General features: G+C 43.4%; 1 protein-coding gene across 4 annotated transcripts in view; it reads left to right on the forward strand.

Annotated features, from left to right (window-relative positions):
- Positions 1 to 12661, forward strand: part of STX18 (syntaxin 18) — a 117588-nt gene that overhangs the window by 81629 nt on the left and 23298 nt on the right. For 3 of the 4 annotated variants that reach the window (XM_003934670.4, XM_039468052.2, XM_010345283.2), the window contains exons 3-5: positions 770 to 885; positions 2713 to 2790; positions 2956 to 3022. In XM_003934670.4, coding sequence (XP_003934719.1) covers positions 770 to 885; positions 2713 to 2790; positions 2956 to 3022 — 261 coding nt within the window. Of the gene's footprint in view, positions 1 to 769; positions 886 to 2712; positions 2791 to 2955; positions 3023 to 6530; positions 6584 to 12661 lie in introns of all 4 variants that reach the window. The other variant, XM_039468053.2, reaches the window with a different exon arrangement.

Below are 12661 nucleotides of genomic sequence, written 5' to 3' on the forward strand. Positions count from 1 at the left end.
ATTAATTAATCAGCCTATTAAATGCTAGGCATTGCTCTTGACAATGGGGATACAGCAGTGAACAAGCAGAAGTCTTTGCCTTTGTAGAACTTACATTTTTAGAGGGGAGAGACAGGCAAGAAAAAATTAAGTAAAATATATAGAATGTTAGAGTGGGGCGAGTACCTTTGTGGGGAAGGAGAGGGGAAGTGGGATAGAAAATGTCAGGGAGGGGACAGTTTTATAAAGTTGGGCTAGGGAAGGCCTCATTAAGAGGGCAACATGGAGTAAACACCTAAAAGAAGCAAGGGATCCATTTATGCAGCTATCGGGGGAAAGAACATTCCAGAAGGAGGAGACAACCAACACGTGTAAAGGTCCTGAGATGGAAGTGTGCCTGGAATATTTAGGGAACACCCTCTACCGTCTAATTCAGTCACTGGGTGTGTGAGACCCTTCAGTAGCTGTTCCATTGTTCTCAAAGGCAGAGCCTATCTTCTTCATAAGCCTGGCTTCCATGCCCCTTCTCCCTCTCCCACTCCCTATGTGCCTTGAATCAATGGGTCTATTCCAGAGGGGTTTCTACCATGTACCCTTCATATGTGTTGGTTCAACTCTCTGTCTAGATGGTTCTCTTACTTTTTCACCTGGCCTGTTTCTCCTCACCCTTCAAGTCTCCGCTTAAATGTCATTTGATGAGGGAGGCCTTTTCTTCCCTTCCCATCCCACTCAGACTATGTTATGTTATCATTTGCTGCTGCCCTTTCCTTTGCTCTCTGTCTGTTTTTAGCCATACCATGTCTGAATATGGGAGGATGACAGACTCAGAACGAGACCAGATAGACCAGGATGCCCAGATATTCATGAGGACCTGTTCAGAAGCAATTCAGCAACTACGAACAGAAGGTAAAGTACTCTGAAAGATGCAAATGGGCAACCGTGAATACAGCAAACCGTTAAGCAAGATTCAGACGGTGCAGCCAGTTAAAACTCCCTCCTCTTATTTCCACTTAGGTTTTAAAACATTAAAATCTTTGCTTTCTTTATCAGTGTTTTAACCAAAGCTGTTAAAAGTCATGAAAAGGCCGTATCATTCGAGTTACACCAGTGGGAGGAGGCAGACGGAAAGGAAGGACCTCTCCAAACAGAACAAGAACCAAAAATTTACCAAGGGGCCAGAGATAGCGAAGACAAATTGTGTGTGTGTGTGTGTGTGTGTGTGTGTGTGTGTGTGTGTGCATGCTCATGTGCACGTGTGCCTCTGTTCTGTGTGGCACTTAGTGGGATGGGGGTTGACAGCCTGGGGTACTTAAGCTCTCTGCTTGTAGTATTCAGGTAAACTTTCCTGTCAAACCTTCAAGGTTAGGAGGAAGGCTCTGGAGCCAGGGCTGCTTAGGTTGCACCCCAGCTCCGCCCATCCGAGCCATATAGCCCTCAGCAAGTTACTGAATCTCCCTGGCCCTTGGTTTTTTGTCTATGAAATGCAGACCATTAGGGGATGTATCTCTTGGGTCATTATGAGAACTAAGTTAATTCCTACAGCATGCTTAGAACCATGTCTGGCACTAGAGTGGTTATTTTCTCACTCATTGATGTTTAATTCTCCCTGAGACAATGACATGGCTTCCCAAGTCACACCTCTTTCTTGATTTTTTTTTTTTAATTTGCTTAGGCAGATACAGAGTACATTAAATAGTAAGTAGAGTTCAAAGCTGCCAGATGCTGTTGTGCTTACAACACAGACTTTTGTTTGGGAGGTTTTCATTAGAAAGCTGACGGGCCACTTGGAGACTGATGGAAGCAATAGGCATTCTTGCCAGAAAAATGTACGTACACACAAAATTCATACCCAATTTCTCAGAGCTTCTGGATTCCCCACATGAATCTTGGGTTAAGCAGCCCTATAGTAAAGACATAAATCATGCCCATTACCCTTAAGGGCATATATAGTCATTGAGATACCCCAGAAATACACAGGAATATTAACAAAACCTGTATTTACACATGAAACCATCAACCTTGGGCTGTTTATTGCCTCGGACCTTCATATGTAAAATGAGGAAACTCAGAATTGCTATTGTAATTAGCAGTACATATGTAAAGTACTAGCAGAGTGCCTGCACACAGTAGGCATTCAATCTCAGTCTGTGGTCACTGTCTCATCAAAACCAGTGGTATGGACTGTAGGTCTGGCTTTTTACCACACTTCTGAGTGGTAGTTCCCAAGAGAAAGGCATCTTTGTGCCTCGTAGTCATAGAAGGTTTCCTGGAGACGGAAAGTTTGACTCATTGTCTAAGGGACTCTCAGAATGTGAGTGGCCAAGGGTGAAGATGGGGCACTGCAGGCTGAAAAGCAGCACCAGTTCAGGCAGGAGGAACATGTGATTTCAGTTTGATTTAAACATATTCCCTGAAGGTCAGCTTGAGCACTGGATGCTGCTAACACAGATGGGGTCAGCACTCAGGAAGTGGCTGCATCAAATACTATCCTTAAATGCTCTAATAAACCATAAATTATTTGACTGTAGTTTTTCTACAGGTTTAATCTTTCAGTCTTGCAAAGCCTAATAAATCTTACTCTTTTAAAAATGTAGTGTCACTTGACACAAGACTCATTTTATAGCTGTGTTTTAAAAACTACTTTCAATAAAGAAAGTGTTCTGAGGAAGCTGATGAATTGCTCTTTAGGATAATTGAATACGAAGACCTGAATGTTGTCCTTTTCTGTTACAGCTCACAAAGAGATACATTCCCAGCAAGTGAAGGAGCACCGGACTGCCGTTTTGGATTTCATTGAAGATTACTTAAAAAGTATTTCATTTTTTCTTAAAGGTCAAATGTGGCATTTCACAATAGATGTGATGCAGAATTTTGCTTTGCTAGCTGAAGACTGTAGTATCTCATGATATTTAATGATGTCTTTGCCTGAGAAGCTGTTTTAAGCGGCCTCTATTCTGGTATTTTCCCCTGCTACAGGAGTATGTAAACTTTACTCAGAACAAAGAGCCATCCGAGTTAAAAGAGTGGTGGATAAGAAAAGATTGTAAGTATTGCTTTTCTTGATGTTTCTTATTTAATAATAGCATTACTAATAATAGCAATTCAAGTTTGTAGAGCACTTACCCTATGCAACGTACCGTGTTTGAACATCTTCACAAAATGCCATAGCTGGGGCTTATGGAGTACTTAATGTGTGCCAGACTCCATGCCAGCCACTTTATTGGCCCACAGCAAACTCCCGTGAGGCAGGTCCTGTTACCTTCCTCATTTTACAGATGAGGAAGTTGAGGCTCAGGAGGCTTGGCCACTCACCCAAGGTCTCACAGTCCCACAGGTGGCATAGCTGGGGCTTGAGCCAGGCTGTTGGTCCAAAATCTGTGCTCTTGCCCATTTTGTCTCTTAATAACCCTGGCACACTTTTGAGCCATTTTACCTCAATCTCTTTGACCCCCTTACCCTTTTTTGTTGTTCCTGAAAGTATATGCCTGAGAGAAGAGCTAGGGCACGGCAAGCAGGCCACCGGAGGCTGTCCTCGGGTCACCCGTGACAGACTTGCTCGATGTCGCGTGCTCTGAGTGTGCACCTCTCTCCAACCCCACTACCTGTTTCGTGCAGGTACTATTAGGAGCTCCATCAGCAGATAAGAACACTGACGCTCCAGCAGGGTAAATGACTCATCCAAAGCCACAGAGCCAGGAAGCAGCAGGGCCAGACTCCTGTATTTCCCATGGCGCCTGCCTGTCTTCCCCTCCAGGCTCACATGAGCATCTAGAATGCAAGAGCTGTGTCCTCACGGTCGTTCCCACTGCCGCTCCTCCGGCCTCGGAGATTGAATTCATCAGTGAACGAGTGTCCACATCTGGACCATTTCTAGACCAGCTTTGGAAATGTTTTAGGATGTTCTTTCAGGAGATAACATCACATAATGGTTTGGGGACACATTTTCTTTTTTATTCTTCTCTTTCTTTTACTGAGACAGGGTCTCACCCTGTCTCCCAGGCTGGAGTGCAGTGGCACGACCTCCTGGGCTCTAGCAATCCTCCCACCTTAGCCTTCCGAGTAGCTGGAATTACTCTGGAATTACATGTGCCACCACATCTGGCTATTTTTAAATTTTATTTTACAGAGGTGGGATGTCACTATGTTGCCCAGGCTGGTGTCAAACTCCTGAGCTAAAGCAATCCTCCTTCCTTGGCTTCCCAAAGCGCTGGGATTACAGGCATGAGCCACCATGCCCGGCCCACGTTTTTAAAATTCTTATTGTATCGGGAGTCCCCAGCACTGCTCTCTGGTTCCAGGATTCACCAGGAGGTCTCATAGGACTCAACATACAGTCCTGCTGCTGGCTATGATTTGTCACACTGAAAGGATATGAAGGAAAACAGCAAAGGAAAAGGCATGTGGGACAAAAGTCCAGAGGAAACCAGGCATGAGCTTCTAAGAGTCCTCTTCCAATGGAGTCACCCAGCAGGTGACCTATGACAACGTGTATGAAGTGTTGTCTACCAGGGAAGCTCATTAGCAACTCACTGCCCAGGGATTCTATTAGGGGCTGATCACATAGGCATCTCACACCTAGCATGTATTAAAACTCTAGACTCCCAGGAAGAAAGCAGGTGTTCAGCACTGAACTGCATTCAGACTGCGTTTTTTGCAAAACAGTTCAGGCACAGTGAGCTGTTTTTATCAATTAGGATGTCATGAACTCTGCCAAAGTCCAAGTTCTCAGATGCCAGGCAAGGGTTAACCTTGCAAGCAGGCCTTTCCAAGGATAGCAGTCTCAGGTCTGCTGTGTGAACCCTTTTTTGCACATTTGTGAAGCAGATTTGAAATCGTTAATGCCAACAAATAAAAGCATTTGTGAAAGATAGTAGGCAGATCAGTCAAGTTATCTGTCAGCATATAGCTACTATTACATAATGCACTGAGAAGGCAGCTTGAAAGAAGTCATAGATTTAGTCCTTGCCCTTAGGGAGCTTAGAAGCAGGCTGGGTTGCTATGTAAACATGAAAAATTAGTCACTTAATCATGATGTGTCATAATTAGCAAAGTTGGTAGTAAGCCCAGAGGGGAAAATAGTGTGAACAAGTGGCGTAGTATAGTGCCTAAGAGCCAGACTCTGCAGCCAGACAGCCTGTGTTGCAATCCTGGCTCTGCCAGCTTCAAAACGTGTGACTTTGAGCAGATTGCTTAACTTCTTGTGCTTTTGTTTCCTTACCTATAAAATGGGAAAATTAATAGTACCTAACTTGTAGTGTTGTTGTGAGAACAAAATGAAGATAAAGGTAAAATACTTACAGTGAGTTAATAAATGTTAATTTGTACTATTAATATTATCTACCATTAAGCATTTACCATGTGCCAGGCAGTATATTATTTTATTTCATTAATCCTCAAAACCACTATATCAATAAATATTAGTATTCATTTTCTAAATTAGGATATTGGGGTTCAGCAAATTTGGATTAGCTATCCAGCATCAAAGCTGAATCAAGATTTGAATCTCAGGGTAATTGGAGCAGATGTTCCAAGCAGTGGGATTTGTGTTGGCTGTCAAAAGAAAAATATCTGGGTATGTGAATTAGAGAGCTAGAAAGCAGTCCAGACTTGGGGAAGGGTATGAAGTGAAGGCCTGGGGCACAGTGAGACTAGTTAGCCCCAAGAAGTTATGGAGGAGGAGGTAGGCCCTCCAAAGATGTGTGATTTATCATCGAGATGTGTGTGGTGGTCACTGGGTCTCACACTCAACAGGGAAAGGAATGCAGATTTCTACTTCATTATCCCAAGAGAACTTAACTGGTACCCAAGTAAAGTCAGAAGAGACTTTGCTGTTACCTTAGTTCCTGTTTCTCAGCAGGGGCCTTGACTAAAATACAAATTAAAATCAGTCAGATGGGAATTGTTCTCATTTAGACAGCAAAGTATAGCCTTGTCTCTTGGCACATAGCTAGCTGCCCTGTGCCAATTACTTTGCACAAAAGACCTTGAGGGAAATAATTATGTGATCCTTCACAATGTAGTCCAGTGCTCTCCTTCTTGTTCTTTCCTCACCTTTAGGCAGAAGGCATCTACGTGTGAATTCATCACTCCCTTGCTTCCATGTCTTACAAGGGCTAATCGGCATGGCATTCAAGGCCCATGGTGCCTGGACCACAGCCGCAGTAACTCACCACAGTAGTCTGACAACTCCTGAGCTTGTCTCTGCTCTGCCCAGTGAAATGAGACCACTGATTAAATGTAATGTCAGATTGCTATAAATGTTTCTAGATGCCGACTGTTCATTTTTGTACTTACCTTGTAGCAGACTAGTAACCAACAGTCCATGGACGGGTACCTGGACCACACTTGGAGCAGCACTGGGTTAGAAAGTCACCTAGTATGTAGTAGAAACTATTTGTTGAATGAGTGACTGAGTAGCGGTGAGGATGGCTTAATCGACTGCTGTCGGGGTCCGTGGCGCCTGTGCGCGATTGGATACCTTAGTCTGACAGCTGGTTTTGAAATTACAGTACTATGCTATTATATATCCAAAATATCTTCTTTATGCCCAGAACCTTTGTTGAAGGCATAAAAGAAGTGCACACGTACCTCAGAGATATGACAGGTGTGGTTCCAGACAGCAACAAAGTGACTATCGCAGTAAAGCAAGTCACAGAAACGTTTTGTTTCCCCAGTGCATGTAAAAGCTATGTTTATACTGAAAAATGTGCAATAGCAGTATGTCTAAAAAACTACGTACCTTAATTAGAACAGACTTTATTGCTGAACGTGCTAATGTTTGTCTGAGCCTTCGGTGAGGTATAATCTTTTTGCTGGTGGAGGGTCTTGCCTCAGTGTTGATGACTGCTGACTGATTTAGGGTGGGGGTTGCTGAAGGTTGGGGCGGCTGTGGCAGTTTTAAAAATAAGACAACAATGAAGTTTACTGCATCAATGGATTCTTCCTTTCATGAAAGATTTCTCTATTGTGTGGAGTGCTGTTTGATAGCCTTTCACCCATAGCAGAACTTCTTACAGAAGTGGGGTCAGTCCTCTCAAACCCTGTTGCTGCTTTGTCAACTAAGTTCATGCAGTATTCTAAGCCCGTCTTGTTACAGTCTCTTCACCAAGAGCAAATTCCATCTCAAGAGACCACTTTCTTGGCTCATCCATAACAAGCAGCTCCTCATCCCTTCAGGTGTGATAGTGAAATTGCAGCCATTTAGCCCCATCTTCAGGCTCCACTCCTAATCTTAGTTCTCTGGCTATTTCCGTCATATCTGCAGTGACTTTCTCCACTGAAGTTATTCATGAGGGTTGGAGTCTACTTCTTCCAAACTCGGTTAAAGTTGGTATTTTGACCTCCTCCCATGAATCACGAATGTTCTTAATGGCGTCTAAGATGGTGAATCCTTTCCAGAAGGTTTTCAGTGTACTTTACTCAGATCTGCCAGAGGAATCACTGTCTATAGCAGCTGTAGCCTTATGAAATGTGAGGCTTTTTGTTTGTTTTGAGTTGGGGATTCACTCTGCCACCCAGGCTGGAGTGCAGAGGCACAGTCATGGCCTACTGCAGCCTAGAACTCCTGGGCTCAAGCAGTCCTCCCACCTTGGCCTCTCGAGTAGCTGGGACTACAGGCACGTGCCACCATGCCCAGGGATTTTGGAATGGTAAATAAGCATTGGCTTCAACTAAAGTCATCTGCTGCATTAGCCCTTAACTAGAAAGTCAGCCTACCCTTTGAAGCATTGAAGCCAAGCATTGACTTCTCCTGTGTAGCCGTGAAAGTCCTAAGTGGCATCTACTTCAACAGAGGGCTGTTTTATGTAAGTTGAAAATCTGTTGTTTAGTATAGCCACTTTGATCAGTGATCTTAGTCAGATCTTCTGGATAACTTACTGTGGCTGCTGCACCAGCACTTCCTGCTTCACCTTGCACTTTTACATTATGGAATCGGCTTCTTTCTTTGAATGTCATGAACCAACCTCTGCTAGCTTCCAGCTTTTCTTCTGCAGCTTCCTCACGTTTCTCAGCCTTCACAGAATTGAGGAGAGTTGGGGCCTTGCACTGAATTAGGCTTTGGCTTAAGGGGATGTTGTGACTGATTTGATCTCTCCAGACCACTCACACTTTCTCCCATCAGCAATAAAGCTGTTTTGCTTTCTTATCATTTCTATATTCACTGGAGTAGCACTTTAATTTCCTTCAGTAACTTTTCCTTTGCATTCATAACTTGGTTAACTCTTTGGCCCAAGAGGTCTAACTTTTGACCTGCCTTCTTACTAAGATTCATACTTTCTAGCTTTTGACTTCACGTGAGAAACGTGCAACTCTTCTTTCACTTGAACACTTGGAGGCCATTGCTAGGTCTCCAGCAATGGTCTATGTTATGTCTCCAGGAATAGTAAGGCCGGAGGAGAGGGAGAGAGATGGGAACGACTGGGCCAGAGAGCAGTCAGAGCACACACAGCGTTTATCAGGTATGCCATCTTATGTGACTGTGCTTTGTGGCACTTCAAAACAGTTACAGAAGTCACATCAAAGATTACTGATCACAGATCATAGAAGTATAGTAATAGTGGAAAAGGTTGAAGTATTTTGAGAACTACCAAAATGTGACACAGAGACACAAAGTGAGCACATGCTGTTGGAAACATGACGCCAGTAGATTTGCTCCATGCAGTGTTGCCACAGACCTTCCATTTGTAAAAACAGACGAAAAGTGCAGTATCTGCAGAGCGCGGTGAAGCAAGGCACAGTGAGACAACGTGTGGCCGTATAAGAGCCACACTGAAATCTGAAATAATCCCTTTTGTCCAGTATTTGTAGCGGGCTGTATTTAAGGTTTGCAGAAACCTCCCACATATTTTCTTGTTTCAAACTGAAAAATCTCTCTTCCTCTCTTTTATCTCTTTGTGTTCTCTTTAAATTTAAACTAGAATCCTGAGGTTTTTCAAATAAGGGACCTGGAAGCAGGTGTTGGCCAGGTAGAAATTGTGTTCATAGCACTTCCGAAATGTTCAGCCTTCAGTTAGAGAAATCAATTTAAATAAATCATGGGGCATAAACTGATTTTTCTGATGGCTTTTTAAAAATTGCTTTCTTTCCCCCAAATTGCCTTCAACTAGTTAATTTGTAATTTCCCTGAGGACTTTAGCAGACATTCTGTGTGTAATTAGAATCTGTTTTTATCACTTAAAGAAAGAAAAGCACTCAACTTTGTCTAAGTCTGCTGCACTACAGTCTTTTATTCATTTGAAAATTGAAAACTGGTACATTAGCATACTCTGGACACAAAGGATGACAGACAATAAAGGAGTTCTTTATTTAAAAGTCAATTCAGCCCTTTGACTTCAAGTCAGTCCTGAAGCCGTGCAGTGAGGCAGGGGTAAGATGGGCGTCTGCAGTGGTGGGAGCTGCAGTTTTCTAGGGCAGGGTGCCTGACCTGAGCAAGAAGACGGGGGTCTTCATGGGCATTCATAGCCTAAGCAAGGAGAGGGACTGATCTGTGCTAGAGAGGAATGGAGAGGGATGGGAGACGGGGTTGGTTACATTTAGGAGAATAGATCGATTAATAAATACAGGAGGAGGCCAGGTGCAGTGGCTCACACCTGTAATCCTAGGACTGTGGGAGGCCAAGGCAGGTGGATCACTTGAGGCCAGGAGTTAGAGACCAGCTTGGGCAACATGGCAAAACCCCATCTCCACTGAAACAAAAATTAGCTAGGTGTAGTGACGCACGACCTGTAGTACCAGCTGCTTGGGAGGCTGAGGCACCAGAATCACTTGAACTTGGGAGGCACAGGTTGCAGTGAGCTGATATTGAGCCACTGCACTCCAGCCTGAGCAACAGAGCCAGATGCTGTCTCTAAATAAATAAAGGAGGATATGGAAAGCCAGGTTTCTTACTATAGGAGAAGTGAAAGGGGAAAAGCCCTGTCTGTGGTCTTGGGTAGAAATGAAAGATACTGGCACGAATTCAGGGTTTTCAGTTTCCAAAGATCAATACAGAAATAACGATGCTTGTAAATGTGTAGATATGCACATGTATGAAAATGCATGCATATATTTTCTTGCTCTGGCCACTGAGAAGGCCTGGAAACAGTGACACTGTAATAGCCATAAGCGTAGCTGGCACTCAGATCTTGTCTTCTCAATACCAATTTCACCCTCAGAGAGCCAGGCCTCTTAGAGAAATGGCTGATTCTTAAGCTGGAGCAGGGAACATATAAAATAAGCCTGGAACATTTTGTTGTGTCAGAAAGCAAGGAAGGACTCAGAATGTTAGGACGTGTCTAAAGGACACAGCCATCAATTTGAAACGGCTTCTACTGGCCAAATTGTAGATAACTTGAGCATAAAGATAAATGACAGTAGGCCATTATAACTGGTTCAATGGCATAGGACATTATGAGTCCATCAAAATAGGAATAAATAAGTGAAAGATTGAAATTGATACTTACATTGTGTCAAAGCTCTCCTCCCCCTGGTACTTACTAATTACAAAGGGGAAGAGAATCACTTGGCAGTCAGGGGGCCTGGCAGTCACCACCTTCGTCAAATGGGCAAAAGTGAAATCACACACAGTCTAATAGGCTGCAGCGAGAAGAAAGCATCACTTCTGTGATATCTGCCGAAGATGCATAACTTGAATCCAACCATGAGGAAACATCAGACTCAAATTGAGAACTCTCTTTCAGAATCACTGGCACACTGTGTGTCGAGGCCATGAAACTTGAGGAGAAACTGAAGAACTGTTCCAAACAAAAGAGACCAAAGAGAAGTGCCAGTGAGGTGCAGTGGGTGATGCTATTGTTATAAAGGACATTGTGGAGATGACTGGTCAAAATAGAATGGTGGTCAGGCACAGTGGCTCACACCTGTAATCCCAGCACTTTGGGAGGCTGGGGTGGGAGGATTGCTTGAGGCCAGAAGTTTAAGACCAGACTGGGCAACATAGTGAAACCCTGTCTCTACAAAAAATTTAAAAATTAGCTGGGTGTGGTGACCTGCACCTGTAGTCCTAGCTTGTCAGGAGGCAGACGTGGGAGGATTGCTTGAGTCCAAGAGTTCAAAGCTGCAGTGAGCTATGATCACAACACTACACTTTAGCTTGGGAGACAGAGTGTGACCTTATCTTAAAAAAAAAAAAAAAAAAAAAAAAAAAACTATTTTCGTTAGTTACTTTTTTTTTGGTCTACTACGTTTTTAGTGTTTGCAACAACTTTTGTAGTAGATATTGTTGGAAGGATATTGGAAGCCAGGTTTCCCACTCAGAAAAATGAAAGAGAGAAAGTCAGAATGAACCTTGTGGTGTTGGGTGGAATGAAAGATACTGAAAGCCATTTTACAGTTAAGAAAACTAAGGCCTGGAGGTTAGGTAGTGAAGCAGGGGAGCACCTACTGTGTGCCAGGCTTCATGCTAGGCACCTTCTCGTGGGTAGTCTCATCTAATCTTTGAAAGAACTCTTTGAGAAAGGTGGTATTTTCCTCCATTTTCCAGATGCAGAAAACTCAGACAAAGAAGATAAAAGTCGGGCACAGTGGCTTATGCCTATAATCCCACCACTTTGGGAGACTGAGGCAGGTGGATCACTTGAGATCAGGAGTTTGAGACCAGCCTGGTCAACGTGACGAAACCCCGTCTCTACTAAAAATACAAAAATTAGCTGGGGATGTTGGTACACACCTGTAATTCCAGCTACTCGGGAGGCTGAGGCACAAGAATCGTTTGAGCCCAGAAGACAGAGGTTGCAATGAGTCAAGATTATGCCACTGTACTCCAACCTGGGTGATGGAGTCAGACTCTGTCCAAAAAAAAAGAGGATAAAATAAAATACGTCCAAGGTCACATTGAAAATACGCAGCATTCTAGAATATAAGCCCTTTGTTGTCTCCAAATTCCATTTCTAAATGTGCCTTTTTCAAGGTAGTCAGTCAACCAGGGATTTAAGGACTGTCATCTCCAGACTGCCATGGGATTTGTGGAATTGCTGGAGTAACCTGACAGCCCAGACAGTATGGGAGGGCATCAGGTCAGTCTTCTGTACAATGTGGCCAAGGAGAAAGCCCCCCACCACCCACCCCAGGCCACTCCCTGCTACTCTGCCAGGGCTCCTTCAGTCCTTCCCTTCCATGGTGCCAGCCAGAAGATCAGCAGCTAGCTGGGCCAGCACTGAAGACCCTGAGTCTCTTGTACTGATTGTACCAGTGTACTCTTTTCTCTGAATTATTTGAATTATTTATGGGTTGTTTCAGCAGTTTTCTTCTGTTCCTAACATTGGTCTGCATCTTGTCAGAGGAAAAAAAATGTATATTGCTTTAAGACTTCACAAAAAAATTGTCTTATTAAACCATTCTGCCTTTTGTTATTTCACAGTGAAAATAGCAGCAGCAGCAGTAGTGTAATCATAGTAATAGCTACATTTTTGAGCTCTTACTATGTGCTGTAGACTGTGCTGGGTAAGCACTTACATATAAACCAGTAACTCTAACAAGAAAGATAGTCACAGCCCCATTTTATAGGTGGGAAAGCAGGCTAAGAAATTTTGTTATTTGTCATTTAGTAACTGGAAAAAAACTGAAAATTTTGGCAGTTGAATGTCTTGTCAAGCTAGATTGACAATTTGCTAATACGTCAGGTTGCTCAATTCCTACATCCCAAAACTTATAATTGAGGTAAAATATTAAAGTAATAGATGCT

The sequence above is a fragment of the Saimiri boliviensis genome, chromosome 3 (assembly GCF_048565385.1).
Source record: "Saimiri boliviensis isolate mSaiBol1 chromosome 3, mSaiBol1.pri, whole genome shotgun sequence".
Taxonomy (NCBI): Eukaryota; Metazoa; Chordata; class Mammalia; order Primates; family Cebidae; genus Saimiri; species Saimiri boliviensis.